Raw genomic sequence first — 25,670 nt, 5'->3', positions numbered from 1 at the left:
GTTGTTCTACATTAATTGTTCCCCATGATCTGAATGTGTCTTCAACTGTGGGAAAAACATGTGTTCCCAAAGGATTTCTTTCCCTTTCAACCTTGCCTTTCTGTCTTCACATCTTCTTTTCATCTCTTTGTTCTTTTGCTGAAAATTGGGCTTAAATCCAAGCCCAAAACGATCTTTCTTCATCTGTATATTTACAGGAACCTAAATCCCTTGAAGATTCTTTCCTAAACCTTTCCCAGCTTTAGCTCCGATGCCTAAAGTTTGTCGTACCGTCATCTTGGTACAATCAGATAATCGGGATATGGAATTTTGCTTCCTTCTGCAATAAAGGTTGCATTTACAAATTCAAGAGCTCGAAAGAGCATTCAAGAGCATCATCATTGGTTTCGATATCGTACCGAACATCGGGGATATGGAACTTCTTCTGTTACAAATAGCTCGGAAACGCAATGATTTCGATATGGAACTTCAGCTCCGACGCATATTAGTTGTCCATCAACAACAAATTTCAATTTCTGATGTAATGAAGAAGGAACGGCTCCTGCTGAATGAATCCATGGCCTCCCTAATAAACAATTATATGTAGGGTGGATGTCCATCACCACAAAGTCAATATTGTACACGATTGGTCCAATTAACAACGGTATTTCCATTTTCCCAAGAACCTCTTTTTGAGTACCATCAAAGGCTCGTACCACATTCTGATAACTCTCCATGTGTGATTTATCCACAGGCATTCTTTGAAGTGTGACTAGAGGCATCAAGTTGAGAGCGGATCCATTGTCAATCAATACTCCTGGCAACACATGGTCATGACAATGTGTCGTGATATTCAAAGCTTTTACTGACCCCATTCCGCCTTCAGGTATTTCATCATCCGTGAACGTTATGTAATTGTCAGCAGCTATATGTCCCACAATTCTGTCAAGTTTATTGAGGGATATATCTTCAGGATAAATGTTTGATTGAGAATTTTCATCAAAGCATTTCTATGTGCTTCTGAATTCATCAATAGATCAAGAATAGAAATTCTCGCTTGTTGTTTGTGTAGTTGTTCAACCACACTATACTCACTATGTTTCAGGAATTTCAAAAATTCTTGAGCTTGTTTTTCTGTCACAGGCTCATTGAATGCTGGAGGGATTCATCATCAAATATCTTCTGAGGTATTACCATGGCTTTTCCTTTTGCTTTCACTTGTCTGAAGCATTGGATGTTTTGGGAGAGTAACATCTCCCACTTCTTGTAAAGAACCCGACTTCGCTCACTGCTTCAGACGTCGATGTTGTACCCAAACTCTGTATTTTCTCTTCTGTTTTTCTAGAGAAACAGATCCCCTACCATTGAAACATTGGTAGTATAATTCCAAGGTACCATGCGTGTATCTTTGTATGGAAATGGTAGAGGAGTGGTGATAACTATTTTGACTTGTTGGTGCCGGGATTACTGTAGATGATTTCACATTAATGATCACAGGATCATTTGTTCTTTGACTAGGTTTAGAATCCTCTGATGAGCAAACATCATCTTGTTTTTTCCCTGGTTCTTCTTCAAAGAATTCTATTTCTCTGTTGTTCATCAATTTTTGCACCAAATCCATAAACTCAAGACATAGTTGAATTTCATGCCCCTTCTCTTGATGATATTCACAATAATTCTTGCCTTCATTATGCTTTGGCCTGAATTGTTGTGGAATTATACCGGCTAAAGAGAGTTGTTGGAATACCCAAACAAAAGGAGATTTAATTTCAGAAATGTCAGTTTTTGCTTTCTTTCTGTTCTCTTCCTGAATTGCATTCACGTTTTTATCTCCATGATTTGGCAATGGATGATTTGATGCAGATGTTGAATTGAATTCTAACTTTCCAGTGTTGATCAATTTTGAACCACCCTTTTGAATGCTAAACAGTTTCAATAGAATGACCCGTAATTCCTTCATGGTAAACACAGTGTGCCTTTACATCATACCAAGGAGGGAATGGTGGTTGCATAAGAACCAAAGGATAGGGCCGTATGACATCTGCTTTTAACAGTGAATCATAGATCTCAGCATATGGTGCTGGTAAAGGTGTAAAAGGCAACCTTTCATTTTCCTTTCGAGATCCTCTGGACTCTGCTCGATTAGTGTTTGTTTCTTCTTTCTTAACCTTTGGCTGGGTTATTGTAGCACTTTTTGATGAATCCTTGTTGTAAGAATTTGCATTGTTGATTTCATTCTCTTTTTTCCGGTACATAGGTCTTTTGGAACTAGACCCCTCATTTGATTCAATTTTGCCACTTTTCAAGACATTTTCAATGAGTTCTCCAGAAATGACCAAATCTGCAAAATTTCTGGTTGCATTCCCCATTAGATGATTTAAATAAGGAGCTTTCAATGTATGGACAAATATTACTGTGGCCTCTTTTTCTGACAAAGGTGGTTGAACCTGGGCTGCCGTGTCACGCCATCTCTGAGCATATTGTCTGAATGTTTCGTTATTCTTTTTCTCCAAATTTTGGAGAGTCCATCTATCAGGGACCATGTCTGTTACGTGGCAGTATTGCTCTAAGAATGCTTTAGCCAGATCTTTCCAGGATCTAATGTTGGCTTTGGTCAATTGAGTATAACATTTTAAAGCTGGTCCTGTCAAACTATCTTGAAAGCAGTGAATTAACAATTTCTCGTCTTTCACATATCCTGCAATTCTGCGACAAAACATAGTAATGTGGGATGAAGGGCATGTGGTACCGTCATATTTATCAAATTCGGGAGCTTTGAACTTGATGGGGAGGATTAGGTCTGGAACCAAACTCAACTCACTAGCGTCAAACCCATAGAATGATTCAGTTATTTCCACGGATTTCATTCGTTCCTCTAAGCTCTTGATCTGTCTGGTCAATTCTTCATTTACTTTTTCTTTCTCATTCAGCTCATTCAAATCTGGGATTAAATGTTCAGTATTAAAATCCCCTATTTTCACATCTGATATAAGCGGATTTTTGCTTGAAGATGCAGGATCCACTTGTCGATTTTCATGTGATTTGGCTTCTTGAAATGCTGAAGTGCGAGCATTAATTTGTATAGGTGTAGTACCAGAGTGATATTTTGGTTCTGGTGGAAAACCTAGAGGATACATAGGTTCTTGGTCGAAAGATACAGGATTTTCATGCATTTTCCAATGATAGCCTGCCTTTTAAACATGTCTTCTATTTTCTGCATCATGCTGTCTTGTGAATTTGCAATACTGGCTTCAATTTTTTCCAGCTTCATTCTCATTTCTGCTTGTTCTTTATTATGATGTTCCTCAATACGTTGTATTTTATCCTCGATAATTCTCTTAGTAGCTTGTCTAGTACCGTAGTGATGTTGTATTTCTCTTTTGGCCAGAATAACTGCGATTGAAAACTCTTTTGATATTATTTTTTCCAAATTTTAATTAATGAATTTTATCTTAATAAATATCCATAAAGAAAATCATGAAATGAATAATGAATGTATGCAAAATGCATGTATGCAAAAAAGGTATTGATCCCAAAAAGTTAACTGTCATAGAACAACTTTCATCGGCATACAAAAGTTTCTTTATAATATTTCATAACTACAGATAAGGCGTAGCTTTCCTATTAAGCTCTATAATTTCTTTCATTAACCTTGACACCCTCTTTCCGAACTTAGAGACTGGATCAACGTGATGCTCAATTATTTTAGCTTCAACAGCTAATTCCCCAACATATCTAGCAACTTCGCTCATTTGTACCATGGCCTTGAACACCATATTACTTCTTTCTTCACTTCTTTCAACATAGAAATCAGTTGACTTTTGCCATTATTCATTAGTTCCTTCCAGAGTTTGCTCTAATTCAGTGAGTCTGACTTGACAATTGTGCAGAATTTTTTCAAGATCTCTAATGCGTCTTCGCAGTGAAGCACTTTCCTCATTACTTTCTTTGAGATCATTAGGTCCTAAATGAACCTTTTCTTGAAATAATGATTATTCAAGTTGCAAAATGTAAGCGTTAAACTCTGAGTTTTTGTTTCTAGATTGATCCAGATCTTCTTCAAGTTTTGTTCGTGCTTCTTGCGTTCTTTGATTAATCTTCTGGATTTGAACATTCTTGTTTCTGCATCTTTGCATCCAATTGCTAGCCACTTCTTGCTCTACCTCAATTTTGGTGTTGAAATTCTTTCTTTCCAACTCCCATTTTTCTTTTTGAATATTGAACTCTTCAATCTTTTGGCCCCTGACTTCAAGTTCAGCAATCAGCTGGTTCATTTCAGATTCAAATCCCTTGAACATGATATTTTTCTCACCTTCAAATTTATCAAAGATGTCATTCTTCATTTCTTCTAAATCTTTGGCTCGATCCCTTTCTCTTTGCATTTCATTCATGATCTCGCGGTGTTCAGCCTTGTGTTTTATAATTCGCTCTCTTCTGTCGACCTCAAAATCTTCCATTTTTTGCTTCCTTTCTCAAGGCTTTGAGTAGACGGCTATTCTTTCCTTTCAGATCTTCAACTCGACTTTTCTCGATGTTCAATTCTCTGGTCATCTGTACCGTTGATTGGCTTGGTCCTGATGCTTTCCGGGATTTATATAACTCTTGGTAATTTTTCTTTAATGCTCTAAATTCACCATCAACTTTTTCTTTGTTTTCTCTCAACATTGCACATTGTGATGAATGAAAGTCAATATCAACACCCAACATAGCTTTATCTCGTCTCATTTGCTCTAATTCTCTTGACCAGCCTTCTCTTTCTGCTTCAAACTCAGCTCTCAGGATTTCAACCTCTGATGGAACCACCTTAATGCGATCTTCCATAGAGATATCCTCATTTTGATCTGGTAGAGGAATATTTTCCTGACATATCTCCATTCCTCATAATCAGGAGTTAGCATTTCTTTTGCTGCTTTAGCTCGGATACAAAAAGTTGTTTTCCAAGCTGTAACGGCTTCCATGATTTCTTTTATAATTTTTGCTGTGGAATCCGAACTCAGATGAATGTAATCCAGCGGTGACAGGTACAAATTGACGACCTTCATACTGTCTTATGACCAGAAGTGGTGCATATCCAATTCCTCCCCATAATCCGAGCAGCATTATCCAATTGTAATCACCACATTTGTAAAAGAATTCTCTTTGGATTTGCCACGGGGCTCGCCAAACAATGTCATTGCTTTGCAGATTTCGAAAGGCATTAATCCACATATCTTTCTTAATTTCTTTCGGCCATTCTTGCTCTAGAAATTCTTTTAATGGTGAGTAATCCATATTAAAGCGTCGGTATGAAACCTTTTCTGTCTTCCAGAAATGGCTACGGACCCAAACATATAACAACTGGGTACACCCTGAGAATTGTCCACCTCCTAGTTTTCTACAAGCATTTAACGATCTGAAAGTCTCTGCTAGAATTGCAGAAGCAGGATTAATCTTTTTCGGTAGCTGTTCAAACAAATCTACCACTGCAGCTTCAACATATCCCAATACTTTTGGGAAGATGGCCATACCATACATACCCAGAGCAAATAGATCGAATCGTACTTTAGTGTCTGGATGACTCTGAATAAGTTCTTTAATGTTGGTCCAAGCAATGCCTTCGCTTTCGCCTTTTTGTTTTGTACGGGATGCCACCCATTCTTCTCGTACTCCGGCAATCTTTGCTAATTTAACTCGAAAGGGTTGAGTTTTAATTGACTTTGAATAAATTTGATTCTCCAAAGCCCCTTCTATATGTAACAAAGTTGTGTACTCTTCAATAGTAGGGACCAAGTCCTCCTTATTGAGAGTGAAGCAATTGTACCCTAGATTCTAGAATTGAATTAGGGCTCTGAGTAATTCATCATCAACTTCGACATAAAGCAAATATGGGATGTCTCCGTAAGTCTGATAAAACTGCAATTTTTTGTTTGAATCCCAACTTTCCCAAATGCTTCGCAAATCTTGCATATCATTTCTTTTTAGCGAAACTGGAGCATAACTGGCCAAGTCAGATACATAATCATCCTGCAGACTGTCTCCTCCTTGTCTTTGTAAGTCCTCAGCCCACTGTCTTACTTCTGAATTTAGAATTATTTGATTTGAACACTTTTTATCCATGGATGAAAGCTTTCCAATGAGACAATTAACACGAGGATCAATGCCTTTTATCCTGTATGATGCTATGCAAACAAAAGAAATAAAGAACACACAAAAAGAAATGAATTAGTTTACATAATAAAGAATTTAACAATAATATCTACCTAAATATCTTTATTTAAACATGCTTTTTCATAATTTAAATAATTTAAATTTACATGTAATTTAATCAGTAAAAAAATAAATAAATTAACAGGAAAGTTAGAATTCATTTCTCCTGTGTGTACACCTATTTTGGACAAAATTTCGGCATGACTTCAGATCGGAAGAGTTTTTAGGGTTTATTATATGCAAGGTTTCAGATCTAAGAATAAAGGTACCCGGATTGTCCTTGTTATTGCCCCCTTGGGTTGATAACCCTCAATCCTAGTCCATCACAGACTAAAGTGGATCGAGTTCAATTCGAGGGGATACATTTCTCTATGCCTGACACGGAGAATAAATTCTCACGAAGACATAGAGCATATGAACCCCGAAAGTTACTTGCTAGGTCTGACACGGAGAATAAATTCTCATGAAGACGTCGCTTTCACTCCCACTTAAAAGGGACAAACTCAATTATAGAGCTTTATCTTATGCAATGCAAGTGTTGTGTGTGAGGAGAAATGTTCAAACCTCTGACAGAAAAATAAATAATGAAATAAAATACTTGCAAATAAAAAATATTAATAGGAAAATATATACATACTATGAAAATAATAAATATATAAAAAATTTGAAAAGAAAAAATTATAAATTAAATATATAAATTTTAATTTATAATTAATAGAGACAATTTATAATTGATTTTAAAAGTTTGACCAGGTCCCCAGCGGAGTCGCCAAGTTGTCGTAACCGGTTTTCGTCCGGGCACGAAATATTATACTTGGCGGGAAAATTGATGTGAATAAATGGTTTTGAAAATAATTTGGGAGTCGCCATCGGCCTTTTGGGTCAGGTAGGTCGAATACCTAAAGATTATTTTTTAAAAGAGTTTTAAGAAAACATCAATTAAAAAATGAACTGATCTGCGTTTATAACCAAAAATTCGTTCTTTTTAATAATAAAAAGGGATTCGTGGTCGGTTACGTTTAGGGAAGGATTAGCACCCCTACAACGCCCAAAATTGGTACTTTTTAATTATAAATTGTCTCTATTAAAAAAATTCAAAATATATTTAATTTATAATCCTATTATTTCAAAATTAAAAAATATTTATTTATTTAAAAATATCGGAAAAGGACTTCTAGGTGCCTTAAGACAGCTCTTTTCTTTGATATTAATAAATATTAATTTGAATAAAATTAAATAATAATTTTTTATAATATTTAATTTTAAAATACCAGAATATGACATCCAGTTGTATTAAGACTGTCATTTTCTTCGATATTGAAAAATAAATATTAAAATAATTTATTGAAAAAATAAATTATTATTTATTATATATATATTTATGACTACATAATAATAATAAAAATATTTAAATATATAAACAAGTAAAATTAAAACAATAAAAATATAATTAGAACTATATGAAAATATTTAAAATTGGTGACTAAATTATAGTAAAATTAAAATTAAAATTATCTAATTCATAATTAATCAAAATTATAGGGATTAAACATACTATTTTCTTATTTATTAATTTAGTGACTAAAATAAAACTTATCTAAAATTCGAATATCAGATTAAAATAAATTAAAAATATAAACTCGGGATTAAAATATTAATTATTAAAATTAAGGGATTAAATCTGTTATTTACCCTAAATATATTATTTTAATATAAAGGACTAAAATAAATAAAATTAAAATTAAAGAACCGAATTAAAAGGATTATAAATTGATTTAGTGACTAAAATGTAAAGTTTACAAATTTGAGGGATGGCGGATGGGATTTAACAATTAAAAAATTACACAAATAGCCCTCCCCGAAACGACGTCGTTCGGGAAGGGCTATTTAAAGCCAAACCCGGCTGGCCCGAAGGGCCAGCTTCATTTCTCGTTTGTTTCCTCTCTCTCTCTTCTCTGAGAGAGAATTTTCTCTCGCTTCTCTCTAAAACAGAGAGAAGCTAGCCGGCCGGCAGCCGCTCGTCGGCGTTCTTCCACCGTCGGTCACCGCCTTCGGTGGCCGGAAAAAAAAAATTTATACTAAAATATAGATCGGACCGTCCTAATGACGGTTTCGATGGTTTTTTCTTCTAAACGGCTCCCGATCGGAGCAAATCTAAGAAAAATACCTTCAGTTTTCGAAGGTTTTGGTGACGTTTGAAGAGGTCCGGTGGTCGTAGCTTCCTCGGTAAGATTCTCTCCTCCCTTTTCTTTTGTTTTTGGTTACTGATTGTTGTGAGTTGGTCTCTTTTTTTATCTTTGTTCTCGGTTTTTTTTCTCTCTGAGTCTGTTGTTCTCTTCTTTCTGTTCGCAGATGGGGTGATGGCTTTATAGCCATCACCGGTGTGGCCATCGGACCGGGTAAAAGAATGGAGTCTGGTGAGTCACCGGACTCCCAGTGGTGACTCACCGTTGGGACGACATGTGTGCGGCTGGAGTGGTGGCGAGGCTGAAGTAACGCCGCGTGGTCTTCTGGAATCTACGGCGGCGTTGGGACGTGTCCCTAGGGTATTGATACCCTAGGGTTTCCTCTGGTAAACTGTGGATCGTTGGATCAAACCAGATCCAACGGCTGAAATTGAAGATGGCGGCTGGGGGAATAGAAAAACCCTAATCTGTTAGGGTTTGTTATGGGCTCATTGATCTGGGCCACCATTTGGGTTTTGTAATATTAATAATATATATTAATAATAATAATAATAATTATTATAATAATAATAATAATAATAATAATAATAATAATAATAATAATATAAATAATATTTAAATGAAAAAAATGAATATCTTCGGAGACTATGAATGTTGAACCAAAACATAGTTGCCCTTGCTAAGAAGGCTTTGTCAGCATCTAAACAAGCTGCTGCATTGGCTGAGGACCTCAAGTTAGATCTTGATGATTCACTTTCTAATAGGTTAGTTTCTCTCTTGTCTTCCTAGTTGTATTAGTGTTCTAGGTTATTAATATGTAATGCTATTTCAGTTTGGGGTTGGCTGATTCATCGACGTCACCAGTTGAGGAGGAAGCCCTTACAGTAAGGTCAACAAGACATTTTGAGAGACAGTCGAAGCAAAGTAGGAGACAAACTAAATTTAAGGTTTCCGAGACCTATAGTTCGCGAAAAACAAATGTAAGAAAAAGGTTAAGTGGAAGTTTTAATCCCAGTGACCCACTTCAGTTTGGGCGTGAACCAACCTTGGTGGAGTGGGCAGAAGTCATGGGACTTAGTTGTTCAGCCTTGCAGGCAGAACTCCGCTCTGGAAACAGAAGCGGGGAACATTTTATCAATGAGAATTTCCGGTTGGTGGTTCATGTTGGTAAACAATATCAGGGCCGTGGTATGAACCTTCAGGATCTGCTCCAGGAGGGAAGCACGGGGCTTATTAAAAGTGTCGAGAAGTTCGTCGGTTGCCGATAAGGCGAACCATTTCAAAGTCTATAATACAACATTCCAGAACCATTCGTTTGCCGGTAGGTGCTTATCCTTGATATCATGTATGCTACATACACATGGAGCCGTGTGTATACCGAAAGTATACCAGCAATGAACCTACTTATTGTTCTCAGGAGAACGTGTACAGCCTTTTGGGAAAAGTAGTGGATCATACATTCGAGAAGGTAATCGCCGTCCTTCCAAAGAAGAACTAGCAAGTCGTGTCGGAATGACAGTTGAAAAGTTGGATAGGTTGCTATTCACAGCAAGGACACCGCTTTCGATACAACAACCCGTATGGGCAGACCAGGGTATCACCTTTTAGGTACTTCTTGATTCGGCTTGATTCCCGTACGATACCATTTAGTTTCTTTATCATATGAATGGCCACTGACAGGCAAATATTCACGCAAATGGTTGGAGAAACGAGTACTCATACAAATTTTAATGTGTCGAAGGAACTAATTCGTTGTTATTAACTTGCAATGCAGGAGGTAACACCAGATACCGGTATCGAGATCCCAGATGTTAGTGTGGAAAAGAAACTGATGCGTCAGCATGTGCGCAACCTTCTCGGTGTTAGTTTGGAATCGAAGAGAGTAGAGAAAATTCTGTCTGTGGTTGGAAACATGTTCGGACTATCCATGGAAAGGGTGAGGCAAGTGGAAAGCAAGGCACTATACAAGGTAAAGCAGTGCCTTGTCAAACAAGGACTTGGTGCATATGAAGATTTGCTTGCGTAGGTATATCGAGATACATATTTGTTTTGGATTTGACAAGTCTGCTGTTATCTAAAAAATAAGGACTAAGCCCATAACTATCTGCACACGTTACATGGAAATGAAACCTACTACTTCTTTTCTTGTTCTTGAAGCAAAACAAATTTTTTACCCAAAAAAAGGCCAGAATTAAGTCTGGAATTAATAAGGTAAAAAGGCCTCTTAGGTCCCTCTCAATTTTGTAGTTGGGAAAATTGGTCCTCTAAAAGGTAGGAACAATCTAGTCCTTATTAATTTGGAAAGTGATCAATTAAGATCAATTAATCACGACATTATGTTTTCATTTAAATTCATAAATTTTAATGCATATAATAATATATTTAGTCCTCAAAGTTTACAAGTTACGTTAATTTGATCTTGGTTCTAAAATATTTAGAGAGCTAAATTTGTTGTTTCTTCGAATTATGATAAAATTGATATAACATGTAAATTTTGAGGACTATGTCAATAAAAATTATATAAAATTAATGGAAACCATTAAATTCATTATCAACTATTATTATACATTAAATATAACAATTTAAACTATAAAAAAATAAATTTTATAATAACACACTATTAATGCTTTAATATATAAATAATACATTCTATTTACTTTTAAGTAATTAAAAAAATTATTAAGCAATAAGTTAATTTTTTTAAAGATGTTAGTATTAAATTATTGAAATAAAATGTAAATACATAACTAATAAAAAAATTGAATTTAAAGTTCTTTTTCAAGACAAATGAGTGAAGTCCATACATTTTGGGTAAAAAAATAAATTTGTTTCTAAACACAAAGTTAGAAAGGAAAAAAAAAGTAGAAATTCAAAATTTTAGTAGTTGGTTTGAAACCACGATTTCATTACATTTTTTTTTCAATTTTGACATTTTACATTGATTTTTACTGTTAAAACGAGTTTTTTAACGGAATAAATTTTTAAAAAGGATCAGTTTAGCAATTTCAAAACTGAGAGGACCTAATAGGTCTTTTACTGATTAAGAAACAGAACAACGCAAGGAAACGATGTCGTTTGGAGCACCAACTAGGAATGATGTTTGAAAATAAGCTTTCAGCCTTTCATGGCGATTCCTGGTAATCAATAGCAACAATGTCAACTAAAAAATTCGTAGGAATATTGGGAAAACCCCTTTCCAGTTCATCAACAAACTCTAAGCCAGTAGCAGAAATTACTGAAATCCTCATAAAATCAGGCATTAAACCCTTAAGAACCAATTCATCTTTGATTTCCAATCTCAACTCAAACTCAATCAACCTCATTCTTTCAAACCCAAATCTCCCCATTCATTCGTATACCCAATTCTTCAGTTTTTTAAGAACAAACCCTTCCCTTTCTTCCCAAAAACCTAATCTTCAAATCCATTTAACCTTCATTCGCAGATTGTACAAAGCTGGTAAATTTGAAGAAATCAAACAAGTATTGAAATTCATTATCTTTGATGATAATCTTAGATACTCAATTGAAGATATGTTTTGTGTTGCTGGTTTTGAGTGTGATGATTCAAACTTCCTTGAAAAGCTGTCTGACTTGTTTTTCAGAGTTTGTGTAGATAACAAAAGGTTTCAAGAGGCAAATTCGGTTTTTGATTATATGAAGAAAATGGGAATTAAGATTGATGAAAGGTCTTGTATTTTGTATTTGGTTGCATTGAAGAAGTGTGATAAAGGTGATTCCTTTTTGGGTTTTTTTAGAAGAATGGTTGAGTCTGGCGTGGAAATTAGTGTTTATTCTATGACCATTGTGATTGATGGATTGTGTAGAAGAGGGGAAGTTGAGAAAGGTAGAGAGTTGATGAATGAAATGGCTAGTAAAGGGGTTAAAGCTAATGTTATTACTTATAATACAATTTTAAATGCTTACGTTAAAAGGAAGGATTTTGGGGTTGTTCCAGAGGTTTTGAGGTTGATGGAGAGGGAGGAAGTGGAGTATAATGCTGCTACTTATACCGTTTTGATCGAGTACATTGGAAATATTGGCAAGCATGACGAAGTCGAGAAGGTGTTTGATGAAATGCGTGACAGAAGGGTGGAAGTGGATGTTCATCTTTACACTTCGATGATACGTTGGCACTGTTGTAGAGGGAGCATTAAGAAAGCGGTTGCTTTGTTCGATGAGTTGTCCGAGAAGGGCCTTGTTCCGAATGCACATGTTTATGGGGCTTTGATTAATGGTCTCTGCAAGACCGGGCAGATGGAGGCTGCGCAGCTGTTGCTGAACGATATGCAGAGTCGGGGAATCTTGGTAAATAGGGTGATAGTTAATACACTTCTACATGGATATTGCAGAAAGGGGATGATGGATGATGCATCGAGGTTAGTGTCTGCTCTGGAGAATAAAGGTTTCGAGCCCGATGTATTTACTTACAACACAATGGCTAGTGGGATGAGTAGATCGAAACGACAGGAGGAAGCGAAGAGATGGTTGTTCGCCATGGTAGAAAAGCGGTTGACGCTTAATGCAGTCAACTTCACTACTCTGATTCATATTCACTGCAAAGAAGGGAACATCGTCGAGGCAAAGAAGTTGTTTCAACAGATGCTGAGAAGGGGAGAGAGTCCGAATATTGTCACTTACAATGCTCTCGCCGATGGACATAGCAAGAAAGGAGAGCTGAAAGAAGCATATAAGCTAAGGGATGAGATGGAAGGCACAGGGATAAGTCCGGATGTGTACACATAAACATCACTGGTGCACGGTGAATGTGGTTTTGGGAAGGTAGATGAAGCAATGGAAGTGTTCAATGCAATGAGTGAGAAGGGCGTAGTTCCAAACGTAGCAACCTACACGGCAATAATTTCAGGGTTGTCCAAGAATGGGAGATCAGATGAAGCTTTTAGGCTTTACAATGAGATGATCAGTTTGGGGCATGTGCCTGATCAAAGAGTTTATACCTCACTTGTCGGTAGCCTTCATGCAAATTAAGGCCGGTTCTTGTATGCTACTTTACCTTGTCCCCCGCCCCCCGCGCCCCCCCCCCCCCCAAAACACCCCTTTTTTGGACTGTTTATATTAGAGTATGAATAAAAAAAATTATATTAGTTTATTAAATGAATGGATTTGAATAAATTTGTATTCGATTTATTTAAATTCAAAAACACGTTCGTTTATTTAAATTTGATATATTTATAAAATATATTAAAAAAATAAGATTATTAGTATTTATTCATAATATAATCATTATTCTCGAATAAACTTTTAATTGTTCATAAACATATTCTTGAATATTTTTATTTAATGTTCGTTTAGTGTTCTTTTCTATGTTAAACGAATATAATCGTGACAATAAAATGATTACATTCAAAAGCAATAGATGAGTGAATAGGGGCTCATGTAATTCTTTAAATAATGAAACATAAACACAATTATGAAATTCTCAATGGATCCGAAATGAAAATGAATAAAATTGAAATTAAACAAATGAATATAAAAAAAAAGTGTTGGTTGAAGCTCAGTCATATTGCATGCGATTTTAACATTATTTTTTGACGAAGCTTACCTAGTGTATACGTATGGCATACCTAAATTAGTTAGATCCTTTCCAATTCATAAACCGAAATATATTAAATTAATCTTTCTTTATAGTAGAGCAAAAATAATGTAAATTGAATGTTATTTTAAAAACCTTTTGTTTTATCACTCAACTTTCAATATTAATTTTTTATCACGAGATCATTAAATCATGAACAATCGACTAACATGGTTGTTTGATGTTGACTTGAAAGTCAAAAAATTTTTTTTTTTACTTCATTCCACCATCTTCTTCATCAAAATTAGGGGTTTTCTTTACCTATTTTCAACCACCGTTGAAAATTATAGTCTCTAATATTTTTTACAATCACCGATGAACTTATCTTATCATCCTCTCTCAATTTAATAGTTTAAATTTTATCAAAACCTCTTGAAAACTCATGAATGTGAGAAGAATTCTTGGGAGTTTGAGTACTTTCTAAGATATGATGTTTGTTTAAAATTTTGAATAATGAGACTTTTGAGAAGACAAACAACATGCTTTGAAACTAGCCTCATCGAATGAATATTAGAGGAAACTAGAGCATTAGAACAATAAACATTTAGATGAATTTTTATTAATGTTAAGCATGTTTCGTGGAAAATCAATCCAAAGTGAAGAAATAGAAGTGAAATGCAAACACATGCTTTAGTGTTGATTTATTACAAATGACAATCGATGATTGACCAATAACAAAGATGAAAGGAATTGATGATTTTATGTAGAAAAAAAAAAGGGAAAAGAAATAGCCATCTCATCACGTTGTTAATAATTGGCTTAAATGCCCCATTGTCCCTAAACTATACTATTTGTACCGAGTCATCTCTTAAAGTATTTTTCAAGACATTTTGTCTCCTTAACTATAAATCGTTACTTTGTTTGCCCCAAATCATTAACATCGTTTTAAAAAATTCATGAACAAATCAGAACATGACACATCACCTCTTAATTTTTATTTTCTTATCTAAATAAATAAAAATCAATTAATAAAATAAAATAAATAAACTAACTAAATTACCCTTCTTCTCCACCCCACTCCTCTTTCACATCCATTTTCTTTTCATATAAAAAAAACAGACCCACATTTCCATTTAATTCATCCAAAAAAAAAAGATCAGATGGGAGTGTTGCCTTCCGCCGTCCCTTATTCCCCACCAGGACAGTGGTCGGATTTGCGTTTAAAGGTCGATTCACAACCATAGGTGTCTCGATCGAAGAAATAAGAAAGGCGAGAGGATGAACGGGGTTGGTTTGGTTTAATTTAGGCCTCCGTAGCCGTCGTATATGGTGACCGGAGTAATGGATTACTATCTAGGTTAAACGCTTAAAGAAATTCACAGCAAAAGTGGTCATTAATCCATGCATTTCAGTGAGGGCTTAATGCCCTTTTTTATACAGCTTGTTATCTAACAGACTCATAACAACCTTATAACAGAAGGTTAACGTTCACACACACACTCATGCAACACTCAACAACCTCACGCAATTCACAACAACTCAGCTGCCACTCTAACTTCATTCACACTCAATCCTTATCTGCTAACATTCTCTCGTCTTTCTTCTTCTTCTCTTGATTCAACACGGTTGAACATGAACCTTGTCTCGAAATACTTGAAACGATGCCTTAGCCAAAGGCTTAGTAAAACCATCAGCAAGCTGAAAACCAGCAGGTACATAACTCACCCTTAGTTTACCAGCTGCAACCTTCTCCCTAACAATATGAATGTCAAGATCAACATGCTTTGACTTTGCATGAATGTCAAAATCAGAACTCATGGAGTGGTGTTAGGGGTAGAGAGACGAGAAAGCAAAAATGGGGGAGGGGTTACGGTGGAGGTGGGGAGGGGAGGGGAGGGGAAATGGGCATTTTTGGTACATTATAAGTTTTATTTTTTAATAGATTTTTATTTATTCAGATAAAAAAATAAATATTAAGGGGGTGATGTGCTTTGTTCTAATTGATTGGTGAGATTTTTTAACGCTGTTAACAATTTTGGACAAACGGGTTAGTGATTTATAGTTGAGGGAAGTAAAATGTTTCGAAAAATACTTTAAGAGATAATTCGATACAAATGGTATAGTTCAGGGGCAATGGGATATTTAAGCCTTAATAATTTAATAATTTAATGAACAAAAAGCTAATACCAAGAGTGTAGTAACAAAATTAATATAAAGACTAAAGTTTAGTGACTAACGACATAGTTTATCCTAAAATTTATTGTGGGTTAAAAAAGAAAAAAATAATTGGGACAAGCAATCAGAGGACCCTATTTTGCGTCAGCAATAGAGATGACAATGGCTTCGTTACTAGAATAAGATAAAATACGAAGGAAATATTAAGAACAAAGGTCCCTCATTTGCACCACAACCAATTTTTTTTTAATTATATAAGATAACATATATTTTTTAAAAAAAGTAGTTGTTAATATATGCAAGTTATTCCCCTAAAAAATATAGTTGTTAATAAGTATATAATAAAAAATATTTTATGATAAATCTTTAATATTAATACTAGATTTAAATTAATTGATAAATTAATCAAATATATATAATCTTTTTAAAAGGAGGGGTAAATGTCGCCTTTAGTACATAAACTATTATTTTTTGGTATATTTTAGTACCTAAAGTTTTTATTTTTTAAAGCATAGCTAAAATTTAATTTTTGTTTCATTTTAGTACATCGCCGTTAAAAACTTTAATTTTTGTTCATTCTAGTGCCATCATTCAAAATTTAAGGTTAAGTTTTGAAAAAAATGAAAGTTTATGTACTAAAATGGACCAAAATTGATAGTTTAGGTACTAAACGGGTTAAGTTTTTAATGACAAGTACTAAGATGAAATGAAAACTAAATATTAGGTATATCTTTGAAAAAAATTACAAATTTAAATACTAAAACGGATCAAAACTGATAATTTAGACACTAAATACGTAATTTACCCTAAAAAGAGTAATGACAAAAAGAGATGCCGGATTGTGATTATTGAAAAGATATAACTCGTAATTAAAAGGTGCTTATCATTTGTCGACGACGTTTGATAAAAAAACAAACAGATGGGAAGGTCGAATCCCCCTGTCAACGTCTGCCTCATTTGTCCACTTGGATTTTGGGAGGTGATCATGGCCGGTCCAAGGATACGCTGGTGAAGGGGAGAGTCGATTAACCCAATAGGACAAACAAATTAAGCTTAGGGATTACCCAACACTCATATAATATACGGATATCTCCCTTCCAAGTTGCTGGGAGTTATAATCAAACCTTTTCAAACATGCGAAAGGCCAACTTTATTGTTTTTTAGAATCACTTCTCGTCTCCATCAGCCAGGCATGTAAAATAATCATATGAACCAGATTATTTTTTTTTACCTGTTGTTTTCCTTGTAATGGTTGATAAGTTCGATGAATTATTATTTTAAGACTAGCGATGTAATTTCATTCTTTTTCTGGACTAACATGTTGAATTTACGCTCCTACCAACGATCCTTATATAAACACTGGGGGCAGCCTAAAACGCTACCATAACGAGCAAAGTTAAATTATGAGTGAAAAAGAGAACGAACCGGGAAGCTCCATGCATGGAGTTTCAGCAAAAGAACAAGCCTTTGCTTTCTCAGTCTCTTCACCCAAAATCCCAACAGACCCCACTGCGAATTTCGCACTACCCGTCGATTCCGAGCACAAGGCAAAGGTCTTCAACCTTTTTTCATTCGCCAAGCCCCACATGCTCACTTTCCATCTCTCTTGGCTCTCGTTTTTCACTTGCTTCGTCTCCACTTTCGCAGCAGCCCCTCTCGTCCCCATCATCCGGGACAACTTGAGCCTCACGAAGAGCGATATCGGCAATGCCGGCATAGCTTCCGTCTCCGGCAGCATCTTCTCTAGGCTTGTAATGGGAGCAGTATGTGACCTACTAGGACCACGTTACGGTTGTGCTTTTCTCATCATGTTGTCGGCCCCGACAGTGTTTTGTATGTCGTTTGTTTCGTCCGCAGGAGGGTACATAGCTGTGAGGTTCATGATTGGTTTCTCACTGGCAACATTTGTGTCGTGTCAGTATTGGATGAGTACCATGTTTAACGGAAAAATCATCGGACTCGTCAATGGGACCGCCGCCGGATGGGGAAACATGGGGGGCGGGGTAACTCAGCTTCTTATGCCACTTGTTTTCGAGTTGATCAAGAGAGCCGGTGCAACTCCGTTTACGGCTTGGAGGATTGCATTTTTCATACCGGGATGGTTACATGTGATTATGGGGATTTTGGTGTTGACATTAGGCCAAGATTTGCCTGATGGGAACCTTGGTACTTTACAAAAGAAAGGAGACGTTCCAAAGGATAAGTTCTCCAAGGCAAGCATGCCATTTGCCATCACATTTTCATTCTTTTTTTGTTGGCAATCAGGGATTTAATTTTATCTTTTGTTCAATTAGGTCCTATGGTATGCCATCACGAACTACAGAACATGGATTTTTATGCTTCTCTATGGAATGTCCTTGGGGGTTGAATTAACCACTGATAATGTCATTGCAGAGTATTTCTTTGACAGGTTCGGTCCCTTTAAACTTTTCAAAATCGACTATAAAAAGTGAATATTGACATTGGTCTTTGATTCCCGTATAGGTTCAACCTCAAGCTGCACACAGCCGGCACCATAGCGGCCACCTTTGGCATGGCGAACATTTTCGCACGCCCCGTGGGAGGATTCTTGTCCGATATAGCCGCGCGTCGATTCGGCATGCGCAGGCGCCTCTGGAACCTTTACATCCTCCAAACACTAGGAGGCATATTTTGCATTTGTCTCGGACGAGCCAACTCTCTCGACCTTTCCATTGTCTCCATGATCCTCTTCTCCGTTGGTGCACAAGCCGCTTGCGGAGCTACCTTCGGGATCATCCCGTTCATCTCTCGCCGATCCCTCGGTGTCATCTCGGGCGTTACTGGAGCCGGAGGAAATTTCGGGTCTGGTTTAACTCAACTGTTGTTCTTTACAAGCTCGAACTACTCAACCGCGACGGGGATTTTCTACATGGGGATTATGATCGTGGCATGCACTGTGCCCGTGACACTAGTGCATTTTCCGCAATGGGGGAGCATGTTGTTGCCTGCTTCAAAGCATGGCGAGAAATGCAGTGAAGAGTATTATTATGGAGGCGAGTGGAATGATGAGGAAAAAGAGAAAGGGTTGCACCATGGAAGCCTCAAATTCGCTGAGAATAGCCGGTCGGAGAGAGGTCGGAGTGTGGCTTCTGCAACACCAAATCCGACTTCATTGCCTGAAGATGTGTAGATACATTAAGGTTTTTGAACTGTCTTGTATAATATATCAATATCAAGCTTGTCTTGTGCACAGTGCTTGGGCGAGAATTGTCGGAAATTTCTATATAACCTCTAAATAAAATACTAAATTTCGTGTTTAATAATATTGTAAATAAAATTGTCCTTTAATTTCCTTTTAAAAAATCATTTAAAATTTAAGTTTTTATTTCCTTTCCTTCAATTAATACTTTATGGCAAAAAAAAGCCCTAGCCGTCTAAGGGTTTAGCTTTTTCATTGCTTACATCATTTAATTAATGATGTCATTGCTTACATCAATTTAGTTAGGTGAGAGTTAGATATTTGTTGAATTTGTAATGGTTTAAATTAGTTTATTTGTGTGGTGTAGGATTGTTCTTGAGTAGTATAAATACCCCTTCCCATTTTAGTTTTAAGCATCAAGAAAAATTAAGAGCTTCTAAGTGAGTGAAGAAGCGAAGTCTTATAAGAGTGAGTTGTAGTTCTTGTTTTTGAGTGAGAGTACTCTTGTAATATTTGTTTGAGTTTCAATAAAAGTTGTTTGTGTGAGTGTTTTATTTCCAACAAAGTGGCATCAGAGCGAGTTGGAAAGATCGAAGGTCTCGACGAGAGGAATACGCCGCCGCCAGAATTTTCTCAATCTGAGTTCTGACGCACCGCCACGCACCGCCGGAAGACTGCTGCCAGAAAATTGAGTTGACTCACCGAGTTGAGCCGATTCAGCCGAGTTGGAGCCCTTGACCGAGTTGTCCAAGTCCCTCCAAAGTTTTTTTTTCATCGTTCCGGATTCATCCGTGCAATCGGATTTTACAAAATCTCATTATATTGAGAGATATGGCAAATGGTATGGCACCATTCCAAGTTCCGACACTCAACAACAACAACTACGACAATTGGAGTATCAAAATGAAGGCACTTCTTGGATCACAAGATGTGTGGGATATCATAGAGAAAGGCTATAATGAGCCTGCGGATGATGATGTTTTTGCTACTCTTACACCAGATCAAAAGACAACTTTGAAGGATTCAAGAAAGAGAGACAAGAAGGCTCTCTACCTCATCTATCAAGCATTAGATGATGATGGTTTTGAAAAGATTTCAAGTGCAAGCTCTAGCAAGGAAGCGTGGGAAAAGCTGCAAACCTCTTACAAAGGATCCGAGCAAGTGAAGAAGGTTCGTCTCCAAACATTAAGAGGTGAATTCGAATCCTTAAACATGAAAGCATCTGAGTCTATTTCAGATTATTTCTCAAGAGTAGTAGCTGTTTCTAATCAATTAAAAAGAAATGGTGAAAAGTTAGACGATGTGAGGATAATAGAAAAGATACTTCGTTCGTTGGATCCCAAATTTGAGCACATCGTCGTGACGATTGAAGAAACTAAAGACTTGGAAGAAATGAAGATCGAACAGCTCCAAGGATCATTGCAAGCATACGAAGAGAAGCATAAAAAGAAGCATGAGTTTACTGATATACTCCTCAAGCTGCAACTCAAGGATATGCATGAGAGCCAACGCAATGATAGAAACCAACGTGGCCAAGGCAGAGGTAGAGGCCATGGACGAGGTGGAAGTCGTGGTCGTGGACGAGGCTGGAATTACAACAATAACAATTCCAACAATAAGTATGAGAAAGGAGAAAGCTCAACACGAGGCCGTGGAAGAATTAATCCAAACTCAAAGTATGACAAATCTCAAATTCGATGTTATAATTGTCAAAAATTTGGGCATTATGCTTCAGAATGTAGAGCTCCCAACAACAAAATTGAGGAGAAGGCCAATTACGTGGAGGAAAAGACAGATGGCAAAGAAACTCTTCTTCTACCACGAAAGGAAACTGATGGTGGCCAAGCAAATTCCTGGTATCTTGACAGTGGTGCAAGCAATCACATGTGTGGAAGGAAAGACATGTTTGTAGAGCTAGACGAGTCAGTAAGTGGAAATGTTTCGTTTGGAGATGATTCCACAATAGCAGTGAAAGGGAGAGGTAACATTCTTATCCGTTTGAAAGATGGGAGACATCAATTTATTTCAAATGTCTACTATGTGCCCAATATGAAAAGTAACATTTTAAGTTTAGGGCAACTGGTAGAGAAAGGTTATGATATTCATATGAATAATTATAATCTTTCTATAAAAGATGATAAGAATAACTTCATTGCTAAAGTGTCGATGTCAAAGAATAGAATGTTCTTGATCAACATACAAAATGATGTTGCAAAGTGCCTGAAAGCTTGCTACAAAGATGCATCATGGCTTTGGCATCTTCGATTTGGGCATCTCAATTTTGGAGGTCTAGAGCTATTATCTAAGAAGGAGATGGTGAAAGGACTACCTCACATCAACCATCCTGACCAACTCTGTGAAGGGTGTCTAGTCGGGAAACAATTCAGGAAAAGCTTTCCAAAAGAGTCAGAGATAAGAGCTAAGAAGCCACTTGAGCTCATCCATACCGATGTGTGTGGACCGATCAAGCCAAGCTCTCTCGGTAACAATAACTATTTTCTTCTCTTCATTGATGATTTTTCAAGAAAAACCTGGGTATATTTCTTGAAACAGAAGTCAGAAGTTTTTGAAGTCTTCAAGAAGTTCAAAGCAGCAGTGGAGAGAGAAAGCGGTAGAAAGATCAAAGCCATGAGATCCGATCGAGGTGGAGAATTTACTTCCAGGGAGTTTCAAGAGTTCTGTGAAGCAAATGGAATTCGTCGACCAATGACAGTTCCTAGATCCCCCCAGCAAAATGGTGTGGCAGAAAGAAAGAATAGAACAATCCTCGACATGGCACGAAGCATGCTCAAAAGCAAGAAACTACCCAAAGAATTTTGGGCGGAAGCAGTATCGTGTGCAGTCTACTTGTCAAATCGATCTCCAACAAGAAGTGTATGGGGAAAGACACCGCAAGAGGCATGGAGTGGAAGAAAGCCTGGCATTTCCCACTTGAGAACCTTTGGAAGTATAGCCCATGTTCACGTACCAGACGAGAGAAGAACGAAGCTTGATGATAAAAGCGAGAGTTTTATCTTCATCGGCTATGATGCTAATTCGAAGGGCTATAAGTTGTACAATCCAGACAATAAGAAGTTTGTGATTAGTCGAGATGTGGTCTTCAACGAAGAAGGAGAATGGGATTTTAACTCTCATACAGATGACTTCAATTTCTTTCCTCAGTTTGAAGAAGATGAGCAGACAATGAGGGAGCAACTAGATGAATCTCAACAAGAGCTTGCAACTCCACCCACTTCACCAACATCAACCACTCAAGGAAACTCATCACCTTCATCATCGTCAAGTGGGAGTCAAAGTGAAAGAGTTGTGCAACGCACAAGAAGCCTTAGAGATCTCTATGAGGTAACTGAACGACAAGATAATCTTACATTATTTTGTTTGTTTGCCGATTGTGAACCAGTGAGCTTTCAAGAAGCGGTACAAGAAAAGAAATGGAGAGATGCGATGGACGAAGAAATCAAGGCCATCGAGAAGAATGACACATGGGAACTTACCTCACTTCCCAAGGGACATAAGGCGATAGGTGTCAAATGGGTGTACAAAACAAAGCAAAATGCCAAAGGAGAGATTGAAAGGCACAAGGCGAGGCTAGTTGCTAAAGGTTATAGTCAAAAGGCTGGAATTGACTATGATGAGGTATTTGCTCCTGTTGCTCGATTGGAGACTATCAGACTAATCATTTCTTTGGCAGCTCAAAACAAGTGGAAGATACAACAGATGGATGTAAAGTCCGCCTTCCTAAATGGAGTTCTTGAAGAGGAACTTTACATTCAGCAACCATCAGGCTATGAAGTCAAAGGGCATGAAGACAAGGTGTTGAAGTTGAAGAAGGCTCTTTACGGGCTAAAACAAGCACCAAGGGCATGGAATAGCCGAATCGACAAGTACTTCCAAGAGAATGGCTTCAACAAATGTCCCTACGAGCATGCTCTATATATCAAGATCAAAGATGAAGATATTTTGATCGTGTGCCTCTACGTGGACGATTTGATCTTCACTGGAAGCAACCCAAGCATGTTTAATGAATTCAAGGATGTGATGATGAAAGAATTCGAGATGACAGACATGGGGCTCATGGCGTACTACCTTGGCATTGAAGTTAAGCAACAAAATGATGGAATTTTCATTTCACAGGAAAGCTATGCAAAGGAGATACTGAAGAAGTTCAAGATGGAGAACTGTAAGCCAATAAGCACACCGGCAGAATACGGGATCAAGATGACCAAACATGAAGAAGGCGAAAGTGTAGATCCAACATTCTTCAAAAGTTTGGTAGGAAGTCTACGCTATCTAACTTGCACGAGACCCGATATTCTTCACGCAGTTGGATTGGTTAGTCGCTACATGGAATCCCCAACAACCACCCATTTTAAAACTGCAAAGAGAATTCTTCGCTATCTGAAAGGTACAATTGACTTTGGCTTGTTCTATTCAGTTTCTAATGATTACAAGCTTGTTGGATATAGCGACAGTGATTGGGGTGGAGACATAGATAATCGAAGGAGCATTACTGGATTCGTATTTTTCATGGGAGATATTGCATTCACATGGATGTCAAAGAAACAACCGATTGTCACATTGTCCACTTGTGAAGCGGAATATGTTGCTGCTACCTCATGTGTTTGTCATGCAATTTGGCTTAGAAATCTATTGAAGGAGATTGGTTTGATACAAGAAGAGCCTACCAAGGTTTGTGTCGACAACAAGTCAGCCATTGCCTTAGCGAAGAATCCAGTATTCCATGATCGAAGCAAGCACATTGATATTCGCTACCACTATATAAGGGAGTGTGTTGCAAGAAAAGATGTGGAAGTTGAATATGTAAAGTCACAAGATCAAGTTGCTGATATTTTTACCAAGCCACTGACCAGCGAAGACTTCTTAAGATTAAGGAACCTACTAGGGGTCACGAGATCAAGTTTAAGGGAGGGTGTTGGATCATAAACTTGATCCATTATGGGAGCCTAAACCCAAACCCAAACTAAATTGATGTCATCACTTACATCATTTAATTAAAGATGTCATTGCTTACATCATTTAATTAATGATGTCATTGCTTACATCAATTTAGTTAGGTGAGAGTTAGATATTTGTTGAATTTGTAATGGTTTAAATTAGTTTATTTGTGTGGTGTAGGATTGTTCTTGAGTAGTATAAATACCCCTTCCCATTTTAGTTTTAAGCATCAAGAAAAATTAAGAGCTTCTAAGTGAGTGAAGAAGCGAAGTCTTATAAGAGTGAGTTGTAGTTCTTGTTTTTGAGTGAGAGTACTCTTGTAATATTTGTTTGAGTTTCAATAAAAGTTGTTTGTGTGAGTGTTTTATTTCCAACACATTTTCCGCAATGGGGGAGCATGTTGTTGCCTGCTTCAAAGCATGGCGAGAAATGCAGTGAAGAGTATTATTATGGAGGCGAGTGGAATGATGAGGAAAAAGAGAAAGGGTTGCACCATGGAAGCCTCAAATTCGCTGAGAATAGCCGGTCGGAGAGAGGTCGGAGTGTGGCTTCTGCAACACCAAATCCGACTTCATTGCCTGAAGATGTGTAGATACATTAAGGTTTTTGAACTGTCTTGTATAATATATCAATATCAAGCTTGTCTTGTGCACAGTGCTTGGGCGAGAATTGTCGGAAATTTCTATATAACCTCTAAATAAAATACTAAATTTCGTGTTTAATAATATTGTAAATAAAATTGTCCTTTAATTTCCTTTTAAAAAATCATTTAAAATTTAAGTTTTTATTTCCTTTCCTTCAATTAATACTTTATGGCAAAAAAAAGCCCTAGCCGTCTAAGGGTTTAGCTTTTTCTCTCCACCAACAAAGCTGTTTTTTTGCTTGACAGCTGACGTTATCGGCCTTAGTGCTGAACTCATAGCCTGCATTCATTATTTTTTTTTTAACTTTTTTATATCGCATATTTACTTCTCTTTTTGTTTTTTATTTTTAATAATTTTATCTTTATGATTTTTTGTACTTTATAATACGATTTGCTCTATTTTTTTATTAATATCGGATTATATTTGAATATGTGATTTTCGTTTGTAAATAGATTTTTCACGTCTCTCGTCTTCGATTTACGATTTTTTGGTCATTTAGTTGTTATATTTATTTTTGTGGTTCGTTTGTTGATGCAATTAGATTTATTCGTATCTATATTTTGTTTGAATTTATTAGTTGAGTTTTTAATATTTTTCTTGTATGGTCTTGGTGTGAGCTTAATTCTTAAGTGACTAATTTTTTGTGGTAATGATTATAGGAAAAGGTTCTGATTATGATACGGTTGTAATTTTCATTATCATTTTTGCTATTTTTAATGATAAAAAAACTTATATTTTATTTACATGATCATCAATATTACTATATGACAAACAAGTGAATGATAATGTGATAAAAAAAATAGATTAGTATTTTAATAAAAATTAATATTTATTGGATTCAATTAATCAAAACA

General features: G+C 36.5%; 2 protein-coding genes and 1 pseudogene across 2 annotated transcripts; all 3 read left to right on the top strand.

Annotated features, from left to right (window-relative positions):
* The first annotated feature begins 9,002 nt into the window (after positions 1-9,002).
* On the top strand, positions 9,003-10,415 carry LOC120182528 (annotated as a pseudogene).
* Positions 10,416-11,504: 1,089 nt separating this feature from the next.
* LOC120181966 (pentatricopeptide repeat-containing protein At2g32630) lies at positions 11,505-13,366 on the top strand. The gene is given in 1 exon segment (XM_039186993.1): positions 11,505-13,366. A coding segment is annotated over 1 exon segment (1,833 nt). The 3' UTR covers positions 13,338-13,366.
* A 4,093-nt stretch (positions 13,367-17,459) lies between these two features.
* LOC120181973 (high affinity nitrate transporter 2.4-like) lies at positions 17,460-19,218 on the top strand. The gene is made up of 3 exons (XM_039187005.1): positions 17,460-18,269; positions 18,351-18,466; positions 18,541-19,218. The coding sequence occupies exons 1-3, from the start codon at positions 17,460-17,462 to the stop codon at positions 19,205-19,207; spliced, it is 1,593 nt and encodes a 530-aa protein (XP_039042936.1). The 3' UTR covers positions 19,208-19,218.
* The last annotated feature ends 6,452 nt before the right edge of the window (positions 19,219-25,670 follow it).

This window comes from Hibiscus syriacus, unplaced genomic scaffold, assembly GCF_006381635.1.
Source record: "Hibiscus syriacus cultivar Baekdansim isolate YM2019G1 unplaced genomic scaffold, ASM638163v2 tig00003721_pilon, whole genome shotgun sequence".
Lineage (NCBI taxonomy): Eukaryota > Viridiplantae > Streptophyta > Magnoliopsida > Malvales > Malvaceae > Hibiscus > Hibiscus syriacus.
This window is presented reverse-complemented; position numbering and strand designations above follow the sequence as displayed.